General features: G+C 41.3%; 4 protein-coding genes across 10 annotated transcripts in view; 2 read left to right on the top strand and 2 right to left on the bottom strand.

Annotated features, from left to right (window-relative positions):
- The first annotated feature begins 590 nt into the window (after nucleotides 1-590).
- rilpl2 (Rab interacting lysosomal protein-like 2) lies at nucleotides 591-5,010 on the top strand. Its single transcript, XM_076099500.1, has 4 exons — nucleotides 591-899; nucleotides 995-1,146; nucleotides 1,878-1,997; nucleotides 2,426-5,010. The coding sequence occupies exons 1-4, from the start codon at nucleotides 606-608 to the stop codon at nucleotides 2,445-2,447; spliced, it is 588 nt and encodes a 195-aa protein (XP_075955615.1). The 5' UTR covers nucleotides 591-605; the 3' UTR covers nucleotides 2,448-5,010.
- On the bottom strand, nucleotides 2,718-6,760 carry kmt5ab (lysine methyltransferase 5Ab). The gene is made up of 8 exons (XM_076099499.1): nucleotides 6,626-6,760; nucleotides 6,308-6,411; nucleotides 5,579-5,726; nucleotides 5,073-5,280; nucleotides 4,900-4,987; nucleotides 4,711-4,770; nucleotides 4,142-4,332; nucleotides 2,718-3,818 (listed from the first exon to the last, which is right to left on the bottom strand). Exons 1-8 carry the CDS (start codon nucleotides 6,633-6,635, stop codon nucleotides 3,608-3,610), a joined length of 1,020 nt encoding a protein of 339 aa, XP_075955614.1. The 5' UTR covers nucleotides 6,636-6,760; the 3' UTR covers nucleotides 2,718-3,607.
- A 795-nt stretch (nucleotides 6,761-7,555) lies between these two features.
- Nucleotides 7,556-8,794, bottom strand: mtrfr (mitochondrial translation release factor in rescue). Its single transcript, XM_076099143.1, has 3 exons — nucleotides 8,690-8,794; nucleotides 8,306-8,584; nucleotides 7,556-7,991 (listed from the first exon to the last, which is right to left on the bottom strand). The coding sequence occupies exons 2-3, from the start codon at nucleotides 8,582-8,584 to the stop codon at nucleotides 7,761-7,763; spliced, it is 510 nt and encodes a 169-aa protein (XP_075955258.1). The 5' UTR covers nucleotides 8,690-8,794; the 3' UTR covers nucleotides 7,556-7,760.
- A 3,445-nt stretch (nucleotides 8,795-12,239) lies between these two features.
- LOC142957279 (membrane-associated phosphatidylinositol transfer protein 2-like) overlaps nucleotides 12,240-21,167 on the top strand; it is a 39,172-nt gene continuing 30,244 nt past the window's right edge. For 3 of the 7 annotated variants that reach the window (XM_076098976.1, XM_076098978.1, XM_076098975.1), the window contains exon 1: nucleotides 12,241-12,824. The gene's annotated coding sequence lies outside the window, so the exon portion shown is untranslated. Of the gene's footprint in view, nucleotides 12,825-18,602; nucleotides 18,741-18,821; nucleotides 18,875-21,167 lie in introns of those variants that run through there. The other 4 variants (XM_076098972.1, XM_076098977.1, XM_076098973.1 and 1 more) reach the window with 3 other exon arrangements.

The following is a 21,167-nucleotide window of genomic DNA, read 5'->3' on the forward strand; positions in this document are numbered from 1 at the left end:
GTAAATATGATAATGAATGATACTTTGTGTTTGTACGTATTAATATGGACATATATAGTACGTAATGTAATAAAACAGTATACGTTATTAATAGAAAATAGTATAACTTCAAAGCAACATGTTTTTAGTGTGGTATATAACAACATACAGTATATTAACAGTCCAAGAGAGAGGGAGAGCAGTGCGAGTGAGTAAATAAAATAAATAAAAACATTAAATCACGTGCTTTCCCACCTGATGCTGAGAATAAAAACTAAGAGCTCTAACTCAAACTTCCTTCATTACCTGCGTTTCTGTAACGTGAGCAAAGGAGCCGTGTTCACGTATTGACAGTGTTGAGTGAGTCATCTTGACACATGTACGATCTTTGTACTCACCTGTCGCTAGGATACTTTGCCCTCCTCTGCTGGCCCAGCGAGTCACGCCATTGGCGGATGACTGATGGGGAGGAAGTGCCGCTGCTCTGGAAGTTTTACCTTCTGCCAGTTAATGTGTTGAGCTCGAGACAAAAAGAAAGAGAGCGATATTCTACAGCGTTGTAAAAAGTAGCCAGCGGACGGAAGTTAACTTTATTCCGGTGTTTTTAGGAGTCGAATCGTTCCGTCATGGAGTTTGGAGAAGAGTCGTCGCCCGCTCTGGCTTTCGAGAAGGACGCGTTTGAGCTCACGGTGGAGGATGTGTATGACATTTCCTATGTGATCGGACGAGATCTGTTGAAAATAAGCAGCACAGGCGAAGAAGTGTCGGACTTGCAGTTCAGAATAGTCCGCGTGTTGGAAATGTTCGAGACTCTGGTAAATAAGTACAACTTGTCTCTGGAGGAGCTGAAAATGGAGCGGGACAACTTGAGGAGTGAGCTGGACCGGATCCTCAAGGAGAGCTCCTCTGGACCGGGCACGGTGAGTGTTGCAGTCGTGTACGGTTCACTTACAGTCACATGTCACACGTGAAGCGGACGTTTAGAGATGCTTTGTTTTCCTGTCTGCCATTGAAGCAAACAGCGGGTCCAAACCAGCTGCTGGTGGACCTCACAGACCCCAACAGACCGCGCTTCACCATGCAGGAGCTGAAGGAGGTTCTGCAGGAGAGGAACCAGCTCAAAGCCCAGCTCATGGTGGCTCAGGAGGAGCTCCAGCTGTACAAGAGGTGGAGTCTCTATGATGGGATCTAACGTGTTGTTATTGTTTTTTTTAAATTAAACTTATATCATGGGACCTCTTTTTATGAAAGTGCATTTTTCTATCACGTGTCCACCTGCATGTACATACAGGATAGAACATTAGAAACACAACACCACCACTAACTACAGCGTTATAAACGATCTATAGCTAAATCAAAACCTCTCTCACAATAACAGAACTGAACATTTATTGTAGGGCTGTTGTATAGTACTACATTAGATTTTTCATGAAGTTGTTTTCAGAGGAAACTCCAATGTGAAATCTGAATTGTACCACTTATTCTGGTTTCAGGCTGATAAACTACTTTTAAGACCAGATCTGTTGGCCTACAGGCAATATTAATATTAATAATACACATCTAACACTCATAAACACTAGTGATACTGATATTTTTCTAAATGATCCCATCACTAATACAGAGACTGTATAAAGACACTTATAATCATAAAGACTTGTAATATAATAATATATATCAGCACCGCAGTATTATATAGACATCAGCAGTAGAAATGACCTGTTCTGATGTTATGACGCTGAAATTAGTCTCCATTGCTACTTTTTAAAAACACTGATTCTAGTTTAGAAGGGGAAGAGATCGATCTCATCGATAGCTTCAACTTGATAGTGTGGATTTTGTTTTACAGCTGTTTTTGATGTACAACACCTTGGCATTAAAATGTCTTCTTTGTTCTGCAGTGGGATTCTGCCACAGGCTGAAGCAGCGATGGTGGAGGTGGATCTGGGGACACAGACACCACAGCGCAGTCCAGCCATCATAAATGATGCAAAAGAGGAGAAGACAACCATAGGCAAACTGTGAGTAGACCAAACAAGGTTCATGGTGACACCGTCGTTGCACAACAAAATGCAGTCGTAGTCCCTTAATGTTAGCCAAGAAAAAAAAAGTAACATTTATTTTTACCCGTAAACTACAGATGGAAAGGTTTCAAGTCAAATATAATCAGCAAACACATGACAATGAAGTAAGCTAGCAGGGAGATTGTTCTCACAGCCGTCTCCTAACGATGTACTTGTGACCAAATTAATTCTTGCTGATGCGAAGGGTGTTTTTGTGAGCGCTGAACGAGAGAAAGAGAGAAGTTGTAAATCGGCAGTGTGTCTGCCAAACTGCTGTCAGCCATCAGTAATTACATGTTGTCATGACTCAACGTTTCTCTCTCGCATTGGGCAGTTTTACTGGTCTGTAAAACGCCTTAAATTAACTCTGGACCTTTTGTTTATAGGTTTTCATTCAGGCGAAAATAAGAACAATCTCTCAGAAGAACTGACCACGGAGAAGACAAACGGGATTTGTCAGACAGACACTTTTATATTGATTATTTTTTACCATGTCTATTGTCAATCTAACAAGCATTGTATTTTGTACTGGTGATTTTAACCTAAAATCGTTTACCGTAGTAGATGTAGTAGAAATATATATAAGAAATGAAACTGGAAAGTATTATCTCACGAGTGTTGGAGATTATGTTGAATGCGTTCACTCGAAATGAAGTCATTTATAGGCATGAAAATTGATTATTTTTAAAATATTTAATGTGTTGTTTCACACCAATACAAGTTCTCATCTCAAAGTAGACAAATACATTTGTATTGTTAATTCAGTAAAGTCAGAGTCCACTCAAAACGTTGTTGCACATATCTAAAGGTACCGTCAACATTACTGTTGTTCTATAAGCCACTGTGTGTCTCTGTACAATAGAAATGCAGCTGAAAGGCAACAGTCACAACATTTTGTTATCCATTTATTGTGCTCTTATTGTGTCTTTTAGTCTCACAACTCCTTAGAAGCTTTCTCTTCAATCTGGCTGTAAATATGACATTTAGGAGACTTGGTAGCCTGAAGGTTTGTTCCACATAACCACAACATTTTCTGCTCCCTTCTAGTCGTGGACCTTTGTTGCATGTTATACCCCTCCCCCCCATCCATACATTTCCACACTGTCAAGTATCAAATTACAGTAAAAATGCCCAAAATAAGTGGAGGAGCGCGTCATCTTAGAACGCCATATTTCATAAATACCTCAGATAGTCTTCAACGTGAACCATGTCACAGCTAGAATGAAAACTCAGTGTTTTATCCCTTAATTTACGGCACAAGTAATAATTTACAATAGTGAAGTTGAATTGTCAATTATAATCACTACAAAAGGAAACACCATAGACAATGTGAAACACCTTTCAAGCTTCAATCTGGTACTATTTGATAAAAAAAATAATAAAACCATGATAAAAAAAAACAGTTGCAAAAATACACTCACGAGTTGATCGCCCTCGTTTAAAACTATAACATATTTTATACCCGATAAAAAAAGCCTGTTGAGGACTTCATTTTTAGCTTATTTTACATTAAGCTGAACAGGACGAGCACCAATTCATCTGAAATATGAACGCCTGTCGTCATGGATTCAGTATTTGAGCCACGGGTGAGCCAACACGGAGGCTTTACTTCGATCGCCGTAGTCGTACAGCAGCTCTTCCTCAGCTTTGATGTCTCTGGACGTCACCAGGATGAGATGAGGCGTTCCATCGATGGCGTGAAGCCGAGTCTGACAGTTTCCAGCTTTACTGTGGTTGATCAGTCTTCCAAGACGGCTCGTTTCCTCTGTAGCGTCCACACTGTGAAGCGTAAACAATTCAAGATTAAACTGTCACTAAAGCAGACGGGTATCCAAACTGGGAGTCACGGAAATAGGATTTGTTTTATTTATTTAAAGCCTTTTGCAATCTTAATGACACCTATGAAAAGTATTTTATAAGGAGACTGCTCATTACAAGAACGTACTTCCTTAGACAGCCCAATTCTTGAGGATAATTTTCCTTACCATACATTCTCTAAAACATCTGTGTATACATGATGGGTATGACACGCAACCAAACTTAAGTTTATAGAATTGGCACAACAACAAATCCTATGTCAAGGTGGTGACGTTTGGACATACCAGTAAGTTTTGGATTGATACTGGAAGTAGTACATGTAACAGCCTTTCTGGGGATCCTGAGTGTACTGGGCCTCTCTTATTTTAGCCTCAGCTAGCTCCAGCAGGTCTCCATGGTACTCCACAACAAACTCTCCTTTTTCGAAGATCTTGGCAGCAAATATCCCTCGTCCCTTTCCTTCTATGGGTTTGATCTGTTGACATTCAAAAGCAGCGACGTGTGAAATACAACAGGCCGTGGTGCAGGGGGTGCTTTACTACGACTTTCAAAAACATTAAACTTCTAACGTTGTGGTTAGTGATTCTTTTGCCCAAACTAAGCATCAACCAATGACTGGTTAAATAACAAAGAATATGTTTTGGAGAAAAATAAAATATTTGTCACAAAAATGACTGATCTATGGATAATACTGCAAATGCACACCACACTAGTAAAATGTATAACTCTGCCATTAAAGACAACCAATGAATTGTGTTGTTACTAAACAGATTTTTTTTACTATTCACAGTGAAATGTACGCACCACATTTGGACTGAAATGGCCACAGTACATTGAAACCATTAAGTGTTACCTGCATTCCTTCTTCAATGTTGTTCTTTATCAGGTCATCGATGTGTCTGTGCTCCTCACTCTGTTGGCAATAACAGTAATTGGATCAAAGTCAAACCTTCTGTTATGGGTAGTGATATAGAGTTGCAGAATAGAAACTAAATAAAGTCAGCAATAATAACTAATCATAATAAAAACATTTCATACAGACCTTTAACTCTGTCTTTGTTTTCCTGTTACTCCGTCTGATGGGATAATAGTCTGTGACCTTTCTGTTTTGGAGAGCTTTATTCTCAGTCCTGAAAAGAAAATTAAAGAAATTACATTTTGATTTGTTCAACTATCTGTGAAAGCGCCCGTGACTTCTTGTTTTTCTGTGCTTACTTTTTTGCTCCGCGCTTGCGACCAGTTCTACTCCGAGGTTTGTCTGAAACTTTGTTGTCTGCTGCAGACTTTGCACTTGTGTGCGTGGTCGAGTCTTTTTGTTCAAGTTGGTCCGTGGATTGTTTTCTGATCTCATGACTGGAACAAGTCATTTCAGGCTTCTGCTCCTTGGACTCACAACTCTCCGATTTTATTTCATTAGGTATGTCTAGAGGAAGAAACAAAGACTGAAATGGACAGCTGTCCGAAACACTTTGCCTTAGTCAACACAGAGAAGTTCCTTATAAATAAAAAAAGTTAAGTTGTGTCATAAGATAGTGGGTCAGTGAACACTGCTACCACTCACACGCACAGGAAATGTTTCTGTGGCACACGTGGATCTGCTGACCACACTAACATGGGGTGGTTAACAGCAGATAGATAGATCACATGAAATAGAAATGACCAAACAACCACATTTCCTATTCGTCGATTTGAACCGTTTTAAACGTTAATTAGGTACTCACCTTTTTTTAATTTTGTTGTGAATGCATTAGTTGCATCGGATTCATTTCCCTCCTGGATCAGCATGCTTGAATTGTCGCCCAGAGGGGATCGAGGTTTGCGTGGACTCCGTAGACTTGGTAAAATTGACTGCACAGTACCTACACAATCCTGCAAAAAATATATATATTATTTACCCTAGTGAAACAATTAGAAATAGATAAAGACTTCACCACTATGCCTGCCAACTACAACCGGGAGTGGTAAACATTACAACGGTAACAGCACCATGTCTAATTGGTGGCGTATGCATTAGGATTAAATTATAGTTTATTAATAAATGAGGGTGTTCAGGTACCCAACCAGTGCCAGATGTAAATACATGTATAGTGTGGATTTTGGATTGCTCATTTGGAAATCAACCTTGTACAATGTTAGTGTACGGGCTGTTCATTGAGCAATTCATCTAATGACAATGTGTACATATGGTGCACTTTCTTTCTACACCGACACCTAACCATCTGATTGGTTGTTGGGGCAGTACACAGTGTGTCGTAGATTTAGCCTGAAAGGCTCAATTCTGGGTTAAGGTTAAAGCTGTTGCAACGTCGACAAACGGAGGCAGGACCCCAGCAGCAGAGTCGTTACCTCTCGGGTCGTGGGTTAACACAGAATGTAGCACAAAAAGAAAATAGCCGTTTCTTTCTGTATTTTTAAAACACAAAAGCGTAAAACCAAACAACAAAACACACCTTGTTATTTGCTGGTTTGTTTTCCTTTGTCTCCTTCCGCGAGGCGACTTTATGTTCGACCGTGTCCTCGAGCTTTTTGTCGGTTCTCGGCACACCTTTCTTCCCTTTATAAACACGGAAATAAATAAATGTAAACACTGCTGTCGTGACATGATACAAACGTCGACTATAACCGGCGAGCATGATTAAAGACCAGTTAAATGCATTTTTAAAGTATGTACTCTATTTTGGTTAGCTGGCGTTAGCTACACATTAACTTACTGTGGCTTGTGTGACATGCAACAAGTGCGGAAGCGACAACACATTAGTAAAGTTTACCTTTTGCCATGTCAGGTCCCAAAAATAAAATTAGAGGACGGGGAGTCTATTTAATTTGCCCTGTGTCCACGAGCTCCTCGCTTTGCTTAGTTTAAGTCACTGCTTCTGCAACGACGAAACATCAGACCTCTACGGTACAAAGTAGAGCCTGAGAGCGTGTAGCATTTAAAAACCGTTCTGCACCTCTCATTGGCTCATTTGTCCACGAGGGAGGGGCACGAGTGTGAAGGTAGCTCTCTCATTGGCTCCAGCTCTGACCGTCACACGGCCGGTCAACAAATTCTGACTTGATGCATGTGTCCCACCCATACAGTCTATGGTCCCACCAAAGCTCGGCTGTAGTCATGTTTACGTTGCAAAAATATCTTGATCTCAGTCGGGTTAATTCATTTAAGCCTATATTATTCAACTATAATGAATGTGTTTTGGATATTTTAGAATACGGAGCAGAAAGAGCATTTGAAAGCATACTATCTGAAAAATGTTAAATTTCATATGACGTTACCCAAGCACGTGTGATGATTAAAGAGAACTAAATCAAATCAATTAACAGAATAGTTTCAAGCATACTTAGACATGGAGCATGTTATGCTACGAAATGATCCAGTTAAAAACATCAGTGCTGCAGCTTTAATGTTGTTGACTTGTTCTGTGTTTTCAATATCAAATGAGCCGGCAGGAAAGGCTGTGGTGTGTGGACACATTCAGAAATGAAACTGAGACTACAACACTAACAATGTACAGGAAGTAAGTGAGGGGAAGTTATGTCATCAAATGATAACGTTAAAGAAATATGCATCCAAGACAAATAACACCTACAGGTGCAAGTATTCTGCAACTTGTATCTAAAGTATACTGTATTTCTGAATGAATGTTGTTTTCTTGAAAACATCTCTTCAAGCATTGAAAGATGAACCGCACACCGCACAACACTTTTGACTCTATTTTATGTTTCTTTTCTCATCTTATGTATTGTAACTTTGCATGAAAGACACCATACAAATACAAGGATTACTGGATATACAACTGTTGACAGTACACCCTTCCAGGTTTAGTTATCCAGTCTGTGTCGGCATACAAACATACAGAACCTCTCAGGTATTAATGTATTCATTCTATATTCCCATCTAACATTTTAAACAGTATCATTTCCAGGTTTGGAGTCTGCAGCCAGAGCTTCTCTAAAGAGTCTTTTTCTCTCTAGATTCTCATTTGCCTTCTTCCTCTTCTCTTGTTTCCTCACCTCAGACTCTTTCTTCTTTACAATAACTTCACTGAGTTCTCCTTTATAAACAACATCAAGTTTCTCTCGCATGATGTCCCGAGCACGCTTTCGATTTATATCCACAGATCTGGTTTGATGGCACTGCAGGGGAAATGGTACAATAAATTACATTAACATGGTTAGTAAATAACAAAACTTAAACAACTTCACCGTGAATCTGAACTTCTAAACCAACTTGGACAAGAAGTCCTTTAATTTCAACTTCTACATTTTGATGACAACTGGGCATCTTTGGCTGAAGATCATGTCATGATTAAAAGCATCAGAACAGCTATGGACACTGAGGTGAGGCTGATTTTCCAAGGTTAAGAAATTCATCATCAGAACTCTGTCATTTATTCACCAAATATCTATTATATGTGTCAATATGTTGACTGTTTAAAAACAGGACTAACCTTCACAACAGTCCCACTGGGGATGTGCTTGAGCACCACACAGTTGCTGGTTTTGTTGGTGGCCTGTCCTCCGGGTCCAGATCCTCTCACAAACTGCTCTTCAAGCTCGTCCTCGTTCAGGACAGGGAAGTCTATCAGGTCCTTTTTACCGGCTGCCAAAACACATGTCAGTCCGGGCGGGAGCGGCCTTAACAGGGGACGAACACTGCGAGGACCTCCACATATGACCCGACTGGACACACTGTACACACAGCTGATGGACGGGAAAAACCGCGACATCTATTTAAATAAGAAAACAAAGTGAGACACAACACGTGTGTTACCAAACATGGAATATGAATAATTTGACCAAAACCTGCCGTCCACGCAGGAGTTAAGACTTACTGTAGGCTATTACATTTCACATTTTCCCGTCTGTTTCACGGTCACGTCAACGTGTGTTCCCGTCTGTTTTTGTTCAGTCTTCTCTTCTTCTTCGTTTCCGTCAGCAGTCATCCAATCGGCAGTCGTCGTGTTTTTCTTCGCGGCCATAAAATAAGGTCCGTGTCGACTCTCTACCGCCACCGTGTGTCGGTCCGCTGAACAAACCCCCAGCAGGCAGGAAACTGCAGACATGTTTTAAATGCTGACAGTCGACTTTTAAGGTTTTGTTTGAGCTCTTTCTGGTACGTGTTTGAAAAGCATGACTGAATGGTGGTTATTTGTGGGCGATAGATATGAAAGTTAACAGGGCCATGTCTACAGTGACTAAGTCCTCCTGTTCAATGGTTTGTATGTTCATTGCCGATTGGCGTGAAGGATAATTAACAAACATCAGGTGTGAAGAAAACATAATGCTTGCGCTCTTTCTTTAGTATATGTGACTTGTGTATTCACATTCACTCAAGTTATTTAATCACATATAACAGTAAGTAGATGAGGAAGGATAGAAATTTGTATCGGCAAAGTGGAAGATTTCTCTCTCCCTCCTTTTTTCTCTCTCCAGGTGCCAACAAGGTGTTTGGTTTCCACCTGTGCAGGTCAGTCATGCTGCTCTTTGGTTCCCACAGATTTCAAGCTGGCCAATCAGTGTGTCCCAGAATAAAAGGAGGAAGCCTGAGGAGTTCACTCTCTCCGTTTTTGTTCTCTGCTTGCTTGAGCTGTGACACTGTTGTTGTTAAATTGTGAAGGTTTGTGGTGGGACAGTAGGTGAGTTTGTGTACCCGTTACATTTGTACCACCACGTAGTTTAACTTTGTCCAAATAGTTTAAGATTATTGGCCGGTGCCACCCCTGTATTTGTTTTGGTGAAGCTATTTTTAGATAAACATGTAAAGCCATTTTGTTTGTTTTGTTTTCAGAGGTAGGACTTAGCCAGGCCTAGTTTTGTTGTATTGAATTCTATTTGTTTGGCACGACCACTTTGTCTCATCCTCTCCCACATTGTTTGAAAACCTTTGTTTGCACATACCTGATTTTAAAATAAATCTCTTTAATTGTTCCTTCTACTCTTGACTCTTTATTATTCTTTGGTTGTTGTGTAATTGTGTCAACTTTTTCTGTAGACTACACAAGGGGACGTAACAGACGCTGACTAGTGTTTGCAACAGCCTATATAAGATATGGATGATGGTTGTTTGTACATGTCTGAAATGTTGATCTGCCTTTTTCAAAGCAGACATTTTAACTTGTCAAACATTTACGAAGGCTCCCTAGTATTCCAATAGTTGTTAATTAATTACCACTTTACCTGACACTAGCTGTTTTTAATTATCTATTTGTCATTCCCCCCCACACAATACGTAACATTCTTTTTGCATTGTGTTACACTGCATAAGACATTGATGTTGAATCTAATGCGGTAGCCTAAATTTAAGCTTTATTATTCCCATTATTTGACATCCATCACTGCGAGCAGTGCCAAACACGTGTGGAAGGAGAACGGTCCTGTAGTTTCTGAAGGATTCCTGAAAAGGTCCAATTAATGTAATAACGATAGACATTTAATATAATACATTTATCACAAAATAGTTGAATATGGCAAGAACAAATGGACTGATGTAATGCTTCCTGCTCTCTCTCTTGACAATGACTATAGTTCTCTCTTGACAATGACTATAATTAGCAAATCAGGAAAGGATGTAGGTCACCAGGAAAGGACAATCTCTCTGACCTGTGATCACATCGCTTTAATATTGCGGGTGCGAGGTGCAGTTCTATTCACTTGAACGTTATCTTTAGTGTTCACATTAAAACTGACCATTTTGGTACAATATGAGGAATGTCATTTTTGTAAATCTTACAAAAGACTCCTTTCCAAAACAGTGCAACCTGCAGTATTTTTTTAGAAATGTAAATGGATATCTTCACAATCTGTCAATTTGTCGTCCACCACAAAATAGTTGTGCAATAAAAAGTAACTCCAAACTCTAATGTGCGAAACTTGAAATTTAAGGAATCAGAACCGTTTATTTACCAAAGTTGCACATACAAGGAATTTGACATGGTGGATGCTGCATAACATTAAACAATCAACACAGTGCAAAATACAAGACATGATTTAAAAATAGAAACCTATTCAAATTTACAATAAAATATAAAAATATGGTAAACAAACGAGTATATTAAAACAAGTATATCATTAAATGTCAAGTGTATATTAACAGGGAAAGGAGTCCTGGGGATGTAAGTGTCAGAGTCAGTGGGGGACCCGGGCTTTGTTAATGAGTCCAACTGAAGACGGGAAGAAACTGTTCTTGGCGTGAGGTCTCGGTCCTGATGGACCGCAGTCTCCTACCAGATGGAAGGGGCTCGTACAGTTTATGTCCAGGGTGAGAGGGGTCGGCTACAATCCTTCTGGCTCGCTTCAGGGTCCTTGAAGCGAACAAGTCTTGGAGGGATGGCAGATTGCAGCCAATCACCCTCTCAGCAGAGCTGAGACCGTGATGGAGGAGCAGAGGATAGACTCAATGATGGCTGTGTAGAAGTGCACCATCATTGTCTTTGGCAGGTTGAACTTCTGGGATGGGTGGTACAGAGGCATGGGCCCCTGCTGAGCTGTGGAAGGGGGACCTGGTGGTCTGGGGCTGGTTGATGGAGCCATGGGGGTGGGGTCAGGACTGTCCCATTGTCTTTCAAAGTGACAGTAGAAGTCTTTCAGCTCGTCTGCCAGGCGTAGATCATTCATGGGGTGGGGGGCTTTAGGCCTGGAGTTTGTTATCTGTCTGAGGCCTCTCCAGACAGAAGCAGAGTCACTTGCTGAGAGCTGGTGTTGCAATTTCTCAGAGTACAGTCGTTTAGCGTCTCTCACCGCCTTACTAAACCTGTATTTTGGTTTTTCTTTCATTTTCCCACTTTACTAAGTGAGATGACGACAATAAATGTACAGTATCAAAGCAGATGTGCCTAAATAAATGAAGAAAAATAGTACTAGGATACAACTAAGTTTCTCTATCACCAGACTATAACTGCTCGTTAGCATGAGTGTGACACGACTGCTTTAAATGTACCTTTGCAATATGACATCCAATAATAATGCCTCTGCCTGCAGGAATACGTAACCACTTGTGATACAAGTTCAAAAACATACACTCCGGTGCCAACAGGGGGCGCCCCACGATCGAAACTGCTCTTCTGAACTTGTGCGAGTCTGAACTTCATCAAAGCTGCAGAAGGAAAGACCAACACCGGAAGTTAAGTGACTAATCACTCAGAATAAAATACTAAATGCATTTGTGCTGCTGGTTCTTAAAATTGCGCTACATTTGTTTAATCCGAGACTTTATTATAACGTTTCGAATGAGACGTTATATCTCTATATATATACACATAGATAAATAGATGGATGCATTGCGTGAAATTGTCGACTTTTATTTTATAAATTGTACCGGAAACGTCGTTTAATCGGGTTAACTTGACAGTATTTAGTGTCGTGCCTGAAAGGGGGACTGTCTGTGTAGTCTTGCAGCGGCTCAGACTTGGGGAGTGACAACTTAACGATGGCGGTTGGTCTTCACCCGTTTGCTGTTCGGTTTTCCCGGTTCTGTGCACGCTGGCGACTGCTGCTGGACTGAACTAGCTGCCGGCCAAGACGAGCTCAACCTCCAAACTCGTGCGAGGGTAGCTTGGATATTTCACGGACATTTTTTGACGTTACCATAGCTACTTTGGCCCATTTTCTGTCCTTTGAGGAAATCCAGCGTGTGGTTTCTCCGAGCGCAATGATGTGGACAGATTTTGTAAACACGGGTCGAAACGGCGGTTGATGTCACGTGACCACAAATTGGAGCTTGATGATGTTTCGTCCCTACAGGTCGTACCCGCACCCCTTTCCTCCGCTGAAGGGCCAGACAAACGGCGACGTAAAGGAAACCGGTTGCTGAGTTTCGATGCGTTCACCTCACCGGCGGCTGTTTCTTGCTGAAAGCGAGCCGTGTAACACAGTGAAAGCAGTAGGACGCAGAAGAAGAAAGACACAGGTGAACTTTGATTGTCTTGAGTGCTGGAGTGCGGAGGAGCATCAGAGGAGCATCAGGTCCAGGTATGTGATGAGCCATTAATGTGTCATTACCGTGCTGCCATGTTGCTAGGTAACTAACTGACTGGTGGGTTTACTCCAGTTCACATTTGAGCACCCCCTTCCAGAGACGCAACGCCATGTTAAGTTATTCTTTTTTACAAGGTTGTTGACACCATGTGCTGTCATAGCTCGCCGTTACATCTGTTAGGCCCTGAAGAAGTGCAGCATATTTGTCTGCTCTCGCGCCACGGCCCTGTTGCTGTCACACAGGCATGCTTGTTAAAACTCTGAACTCTTGTTAAAACTGAAATGTTCCTCTCTATCGTGACATGTTCAGATATGTGTTTCTGGAATCAATGGGGGGATTTTTCAGGCTCCATGCTCTTTGCCCTTTTCTTTTGTACACTTTCCAGTGATACCCCGGTGCGAGAGTGTATTCACGACCCATGTCCCTGCTGCACATTACAGCCTGTATGAGTTTGACTGACCACGGACCTCAGTCAGAAGGTCCACTTGTAAATAAAGGAAAGAGAGCCCAGATTTAACTTGTTTTTCACCGAACTACAAACCTGCATGCCACAAGCTTGTTTTTGTATAACCTAGCCCCATTTCTATTTCAATAAGACTTAATGAGTTTCAACGTCAAGAGTCACTCAACTTGACTCAGCAAGGCCTGTGTGAGTCACTGAGGCAGTGCTGACTCTGACTCTGAGGCTTCTGTTCTCCAGAGGATAGCTCTGATTAGGACAGGAACCTCTGCCAGGCCATTCCACCGGTTTTTTTCCCAACATGGCATGCAGTATGTCTTTGAATTAGGATTGCAATCTGAGACCAGTGTTGAGATTTTTCTGTGCTGCTGATCTGCAAGATAAGCAAAGTCAGGAGACGCATACCAAGATGGGTTGTTGTGTCAGAGCGTGAAGATGTTTTAACTATTCTGCACACAGGGTGCAAACATGTTAAAACCTGCCTCCTTGAGACTATAACGGTTGTGAGGGTTATGTAACGCACTCTGCATTAAATTGGTTTTGTCATTTTGAATAACATAAAAGAGCAAATTGGAGTACTAAAGTTCACAGCAAGTGCAGTTTGTAAAGAAAAAAGAAAAAACGTTTTTTGCACTCTTTCCTGAGCTGAATTATCGGCAATCTGTGCTTTATGTTCACACAGATTGTTATCTTCTGAGTCATTTTTGGTTTTTGACTTTTAGACTGACTCATTGCTTATGTTTCTCCTTTTTGATCTGAAATGTGCACAGCTGCGATTACCACACACTAAAGCTGTCAGTGACCAGCAGGATATTTACTCACAATGTGCTGATGTTGCAGCCTGTTCTTCTGTTCATTGAAGTGCTGGTCTGATGATTAAGGGCAGACTGCTTGAAGGGAAGGCCGTTGATATCGGCATCACTGAGAGCTCCTCTCGTGACTGCACACGGCCCTCTCTACCAGTCGTACCTGTTGTGACCTTTAAGATAATTTGGAAGTATCTGTAAACACGACAGCTCCACAAAAATATCTGCCTAACCAGTTTTCTGGCTTCCCATGGTATATGGGCAGGGCTTTGTTGACAATGCAAATTACAAAAGCTTTAGAATGATTTTATTCCTATATTCAAAATTGTAGCTGAGTAAAAGCAAAGACGTGAGGTCCCTTTCACAGTGTTTGCAGATCGGTGTGATTCAGGCTCATTCCCAATGTCCAGCCTAATTACATGTTTAATGAGGCAGGGGACAGTTCTGTCTAACACACGGCCAACAAAATGCAAGCCGTATATTTGTATTCGATGTTAACTGCTCAGTTTCTGAGTATACTGGCCTTTATATTGATGCCGTGTTATTTCGTACTGTATGCTTTTTGGTCATCAGATTAAAACAGCATAACCGGTATGAATTCATAAAGCAAAGAACGACAGACTTCTTGCTGCGATATACACTTTGAATGTTTAAAATTTCCTTTTCCATTGTCTGTTCTAACCATTAGAACACAGTGAATTGTGGGTAATTCTTTAGGGCTCAAAAAGTCTTTGAGAGCTTACAAGCCCGCACTGATTTTACACTCGTAGATAATGTTATATTTGTAAGTCTGTGACAGCAATATGTGGCCTATGTTATTGTTATTATCAGTTAATAAGTTTAATTAATTGAAAGTAGGTGGGTGTTCATATCCCTCCCTCAGAAAATTGCTCACTGGAAGACTTTTTGTTTTTCATTTCAACAGATTTCCAGTATTGATTCAGTATAAATATTATACGAGTTATTTCCTGGAAAATTAGATTTGTAGCTTCAGGATTGCAAATGTAATCGCAGCCTTGTTCCTATTAAAGTTTGACACAATCCAGAAGTTGTCTGACTTAATTTCAAGGATAACCATACACAGACTTTTACATCTTTTACCTGGTGTTATTCAGTAGTTTTATTATCCTGCAGCAGAGCCTTTCTAAGCTGAGGAGACATAATGTAGTAAAAAAAAAAAGTTATGTTTTAATGCAACTACAGTAAACCAAGAAATCGTACAGTAAGACTGTAGTTAAGAGGTTGAAATGTAACATTTAACTCTCAGGAGTGTCTCTTGAATCTGACCCACCAAACAAACAAACGCAGTATCACAGAGGGAGAAGGAGTGCAGGATATTTTGTTCAATGTTCACCACTTGTATTTGTTGAATTAAAGCAGTTGCTAAGCTGTTTTTTAGCCAGCTCAAAAAGCAAAGTGGAGGCCCTACAATGACCTCATGGATAAATGAGGATAATAATTTCTAGCTGCACTCAGATGCTCTGCTAATGTTTGCTCGCTTGTGTCTCACAGGTCTCTTTCCCTGAGACTAATATTACCCACCACTCCACTAATGTTACACAGTCACAGCAGTGCCTGACAACCTCCTGATGGTCAGGGGGGAAAGGCTGTGAGAATATGTAAATATATGCTGTATGAGTGACTGTGTGGAGTGGAAAATGCCTGTGGCTTGTGAGCATGTGTTTGCGTATTCATACTGCGTAGAATCTTTGTGAGAGTTTTATTTATTCTTACATGTTACAGGTCTTCTGTTCTCCGACTACAACCCCTCAGTTTTCTCACGATTGTCTAACATCATAAGTCTATGAAGAATACGGGTGACAAATGAGTACGCAGCCATTTTAGTCAAGGAAACGAGAAAGACTCACTTCCTGTCAGTGAGTGTTTGAATGACGTGTGCAGCTGCTCACCACATCTTTTAGTTCCATGTTTGTACTATTTGAGCTGCTTAACAGATGAGATTGCTGTCACAGGAAGAGCAGAGAAACGCCAGGTACAAACACGGTGAAGTGAACTATATGAGGCTTTTTGAGGAGCGTTAACATGTTGTGGTGGGGGGCTTCAACTGCTGTAACACTATAAGATATCATCACAACTTCATTTTCCTGTTTGTGTGGTGATTTGACATTTTCTTCATGTGGCTCTATTGATGTTGTAAAAACCCGTTGAAATATTGGTGCTGCTATCTGCTGCTGTTAATTCCTACAAAACATTTGATACGGCGTTTGAACATTTGTTTGGCTGTTAAAGCAGAAGGAGAGCTATGTAGTCTTGGTTCTTTACTTAGACCAGACTACGGACTGTTTTGGGAGTCTATTGCACGTGCATCTCCTGTGTCTCACACCCACCATACACACACACAACCACTGTCACCCAAGACAAGGTGGCAGTGATACGATGCAGTGGATAGTGACAGCGATTGTACAGCTGTTGAACAGTTAAGAAGAAGACACATTAGTTTGTATCTCGTAATCTCACCTGGTCTCATTTCTCACTGTAGGTGAATTGTTCAAATGGTTGTATTAGCAAGTTTCCTGTGATTGCTTTGTTCGGATCTTTACTCTTGCCATATAATGTCCGTTTGTTAGACGAGCTCACAGACGGATACTGAAGGTATTTAACAGGATTCACAACATCATGTTATCTGGGACGGTTGTTTTCCCCACAGCTGGTAACTCCTGGGTACAAACGCTCATCGTGTCATTTCTTTGACAGTCAATAAAGACTGATAATTATGGGCACTGACAGCACCGCAGGGGATTTCATGTTATCAGTGCATTTCATGTTCAGAACTTTTAACACCGCAACGAAATGAATGGTTTAATTATCAACAAGGGAGCTTTATAAAATATCCGTTGGTCTTTAAATATTGTCTGCCAGAGGACATGAGATGAACTTATTCTGTTAGCTGTGATAGAAGAGGAGTTCTCTTAACTGTTAACATCATATGTCGGTGGTTTTAAGGTTACGCTTCAATGTTTTGTCCTGAAATACAAATATGATTTGAACAATGAGGAATGGTGATAAGACGTGTCTGCTTTTAGGCTGGAAGTTTCCTTTCAATGAACTGTACTCGGCTGAAACATTGTCATGATCAGCTCGACGTCTGCTTTGGAATTGGATTGTGATGATGGATAGATGAGGAACATTACTTCCTGCGCTGCACACACACACACTAAGGATAATACTGCACAACACAGTTGTAGGAGTCTTTTGGGAACTGTTAAATAAAATGGTATTTTGAGTGAATATTAACCAACGTTGATCATGGACAGATTGGTTTTTGCAGCCCTATTTAAAGTGAAAACGATTTCTCAGAGCTCCCCAAAGGAAGGTGAAACAATTTCACTATTCAGTAACATATTTGTGGAGACCAAAGATGAGTGTGGGTGCCTTTTCAAACGTTAAGGCACCCATAGGGGTTCGAAGCAATCTTGCATAACATCTAGTGCAATTCAGGATGTCCTCCTCGGGGAGTATAGGGACGCATTTCCAGCTGACTGGTTATCTGAAGGTCTACTCCTTCTTTTAATTCATCTTGAGTAGACGATCGTGCATCATGACAGTATTTCAGATGAGCCTCCCATCATGCATCTGGGTGCCGGCCAAGCACCGACTGGAACATTGTGTTTTCTCTGCACCTTGAGCTCCACAGACTGTCCTCCTCCGCCAACCCTCCCGCCTCGACTCCCTTAAACAAAGCAGGTGATGCTAATATCGGTGTTGAGCCGTTAACCGGGACAACGGGGGTATACAACCTGTCCCCACCAATCCCTGATGAGCCGGCTGATGAATGACACTTCACTGCTAATGCTCCTGCAGTGTGGTTGTCTGGGAAATGAGACAAAGACGAAACACTTTGTGCAGGCTGTGCCATGTCCCCGTCCCTTTGGACACCCGTTTTTGCTAACTGTGTGGGTGGACTGGAAGAGCTGAGGTCTTTTTATAGCAGTTGACCACCTTCCTGTGTCCTTACTTGAGTTTCATTTCATAGAAGAGGAATGAAGTCTTGTTATGTGCATCCTTGGGTGTTGTTTGGTGGTGATATTCATCAGGCCTGTGCATGAGGTGAAATGGAGACGCATCTTAAGCAGCTTCTATGAGCCAAAGTCCCAGTAGATGATGCATTAGCTAATCTAATCTATAGTCTGCTGTGAATTGGAAATGAAGTGCTGCTATGTGTACTTCTTCCTGCTGGCTTTTTCCAAGTGTCCACATTTAACATTGCATTAATGTCTCTAGTGTTTCATGTCAGTATGGACCATATATGCTAATTTATATTTGTTTGTGTTTTATTGCATCCCACCTCCCCAACCCTCGCAGCGCTCTCTGACTCACATGGATCATGTAAAATGAAAGCGACAGTGCTGCTTCATGTCACTTTACCCACACGCTCCTTTTCTTCTTCATGGGCCGCAGACACCTGATTTTTCTCTGAGGCTAAAAATAGACTTCTTCAGACCTTACCTCCCCCTCCCCGATGCCCCCTCACTTCTATCTCTTTTTTCCTCCCGGTGTACAGGCTTCCTTTGGGAAGTCTCTCTGCGTTATGCCCATTGTTTGCCTCCATGTGCCAGACAAAGCTTCCTCGTCTCCGTCCAGAGTGGTGTGTCTCTGTGTGAGAGACGTCGGAATCCTTTATGGTAAAAGACTGAAAAAAGGGTTTCTGGTATTTATTGCTCTGATAAGAAAATCCCAAGGTGATAAAGCCTGGTTTTCCACAGATCTGCAACCTGACCTCAGAACCCATTGAAATGTTGGACAAAGTCGCAGGACCGTGAGTATCTTTGAAAATGGCCTTTTATGGTCAGTATGAGAGACGGCCTCGGGGTTTTTTCTCGTGCACATTGTTCGTGCTGCACAAAAGGGTTTGAAGGTATTTCACCAGCAGCTTTCTTTGCCTTGATGACACTGACCTGATGACTCTGATTCAAATTTCTTTAAACCAGAAACCAAAGACTGATAGAATGGTAAACAGCGCCTTTCTAATCTTCCGACCACTCAAAGTGCGTCTTGCCTTCTGAGCCACAGTCGCCCCACTAAGGTATAAAGAGGCAGACGGAGATTGTTGTGTTAAGGTCAGAGTTGTGTTCTGTCCTAACTTTTATGAATTCATTGGTCCGTTAGAAATGAGAGGTCAGTTTTATATGACTGTACCTTTTCTGGATGAAAGCTGATTTGCCAAAACATTTAAAAACAAGTTAAGAGTTGTTCAGTCTATTTCAATTTGGATTAAGCACCATTTAAACGTTCCTCTCCTTGCCTCTCCCTGTTCCTCTAATACACTAATTGGCTGATGCTTATTCTGTTCCTCGGTCCTCAATTCACACCAAAGTTTTCATATCCGGTTTGCGTGACAAATTAGGGCACAAAGACCGATTTTCATCCCAAAGATTCAATCGATTCAGTATTTGTGTTCTCGTGTGTTTCTCCATATTTCTCTCACTCAGTGCGAGGATTGTTGAAAGGGGAGTCATTAGTGGTCTACTGGGTTAATTTTAACTATATGAAGAGAGCTTGCATTATAATTGCTTTGGGCTTTTTTAACCCTCGAAGTGGTAGTTGCGGACTTGCCATTATTATTTTCAATTTAAGTGCAGTATTAGTACTTTTAAACCAGCGTGTCCACATGTAGCCTGCTGTATTTCGACCTGTGTATCACACCCACCACTGCATTTCTAATTCTGCATTCTGGTATAGAGACGGTTTTCACCTGCATACAGTATATCACAGTGACATATATTTAGGTTGACGATGTATTGGGATCAGTGAGAATAGCAGGCTGATGTTGTAGCCAGAAGAAACCAGAGAGCAGTGGAAGAACAGAAGTGAAAGTGGAGACAGGAGAAACGGGAGAAAGAAGTATCGGCCCCGGCAGCGTCTGCTCTCTACTTTTCTCGTCACTCTGACTTCATCTTGGCAACCAATAAGGAAAGAGCCCTGTGTCTCCATGGTAACACCCCCCTCTTTCAAGCAATGATGGAGACGATGAAGGGGCAGGAGAGGGAATACATTTCACTTCTCTTCTTAGACACAGTTATTCCAAAAAAAGTTGCATTGCCAGCTAATGCTAATGACGTTTTCTTGGCAAACTATATGCTTCAAGTATATTTCTCCAATGGCCACAAAACTGCCACTATTTTCTAAAATGTAAAATCACATGCCTTATTTGACACGTTATCTATCTCTTGGTGTAAGGCTTTAGCGTTTTAATGATGTCAGAATCTGTTCTTTTAAGCTTTTCATCTCAAATCCCATCACTAACCCTTTCACACAAACTGGATTTGCAGATCACGCCGTTTGAATATCTGATGCATGTAAAGCTGGTTGCATTCTGCCATAGACTATATATATATATATATATATATATATATATATGTATGTATATGTAGTCTCAGTCACATCTCTGTACTCTTTCATGTAGTCAAAGCCACTTTGCACTATTGTGAGAGATTGCTGGCAATGATGCTGGAAATCCATTAGTTGTTCTTCCTGCAAGCCTTTGTGCCGTCAGTGGTGAGCAAGTACTCGGCAACAGGTTCCACATCAGAGGGCCTTGATTTAAATCAGCATCTTGTTGCTACCGAATACTCATAAAGGAGCTGACGGAGATGTTGGAGAGAGATAATATAATTCCACAAAAGCATATCGTGCACTGTGGTCTGTATCTACATGAATTAGTTAATCCCATTAGTTAATGGGATGGACAAAATTCTCGGGTAGCGATGCTTCCCTCCTCTGTGTCTGTCTGAGTTACATAAGACTGCTCTCTGCGCAGTTGATTCAGGCTGAACGCTCGGAGAGAACGACAGCAAGGGGAGATCCTCGTTTAACCTTGGAACATAACTGATTAATCCATGTGTAATTTGCATATAAGGTCATCTAATTTTGGATGTCAGAGTGAAGCGTGGCTTTGATTAGAGCTGGTATGTAACGGGCCCGTTTTGGGAAGCTGTGTGCTGATGAGCACCGCTGAGGCCAAAGAAAACAATGCCTCCGCGTATTAAAGCAGCTTAAAGTTCTCAGCAGTCGCTGGGCACCAGATCTATGTCGAGTTTTAATTACATGCT

Source organism: Anarhichas minor, unplaced genomic scaffold (assembly GCF_050575085.1).
Source record: "Anarhichas minor isolate MPS153535 unplaced genomic scaffold, ASM5057508v1 ptg000025l, whole genome shotgun sequence".
In the NCBI taxonomy this organism is placed as follows: domain Eukaryota; kingdom Metazoa; phylum Chordata; class Actinopteri; order Perciformes; family Anarhichadidae; genus Anarhichas; species Anarhichas minor.

What these genes read in the sequence shown, in the direction of transcription:
- rilpl2 (XM_076099500.1), top strand. Translation starts at nt 606, where the DNA reads ATGGAGTTTGGAGAAGAGTCGTCGCCCGCTCTGGCTTTCGAGAAGGAC. An exon ending in GAGCTCCAGCTGTACAAGAG is followed by an intron (nt 1,147 to 1,877) that starts GTGGAGTCTCTA and finishes TTTGTTCTGCAG; the next exon opens with TGGGATTCTGCCACAGGCTG. An exon ending in AAGACAACCATAGGCAAACT is followed by an intron (nt 1,998 to 2,425) that starts GTGAGTAGACCA and finishes TTTTGTTTATAG; the next exon opens with GTTTTCATTCAGGCGAAAAT.
- kmt5ab (XM_076099499.1), bottom strand. An exon ending in AAACAAAGACAGAGTTAAAG is followed by an intron (nt 4,771 to 4,899) that starts GTCTGTATGAAA and finishes TATTGCCAACAG; the next exon opens with AGTGAGGAGCACAGACACAT. An exon ending in ACATTGAAGAAGGAATGCAG is followed by an intron (nt 4,333 to 4,710) that starts GTAACACTTAAT and finishes GAATGTCAACAG; the next exon opens with ATCAAACCCATAGAAGGAAA.
- mtrfr (XM_076099143.1), bottom strand. Translation starts at nt 8,584, where the DNA reads ATGTCGCGGTTTTTCCCGTCCATCAGCTGTGTGTACAGTGTGTCCAGT. An exon ending in CCAGTGGGACTGTTGTGAAG is followed by an intron (nt 7,992 to 8,305) that starts GTTAGTCCTGTT and finishes TTTCCCCTGCAG; the next exon opens with TGCCATCAAACCAGATCTGT.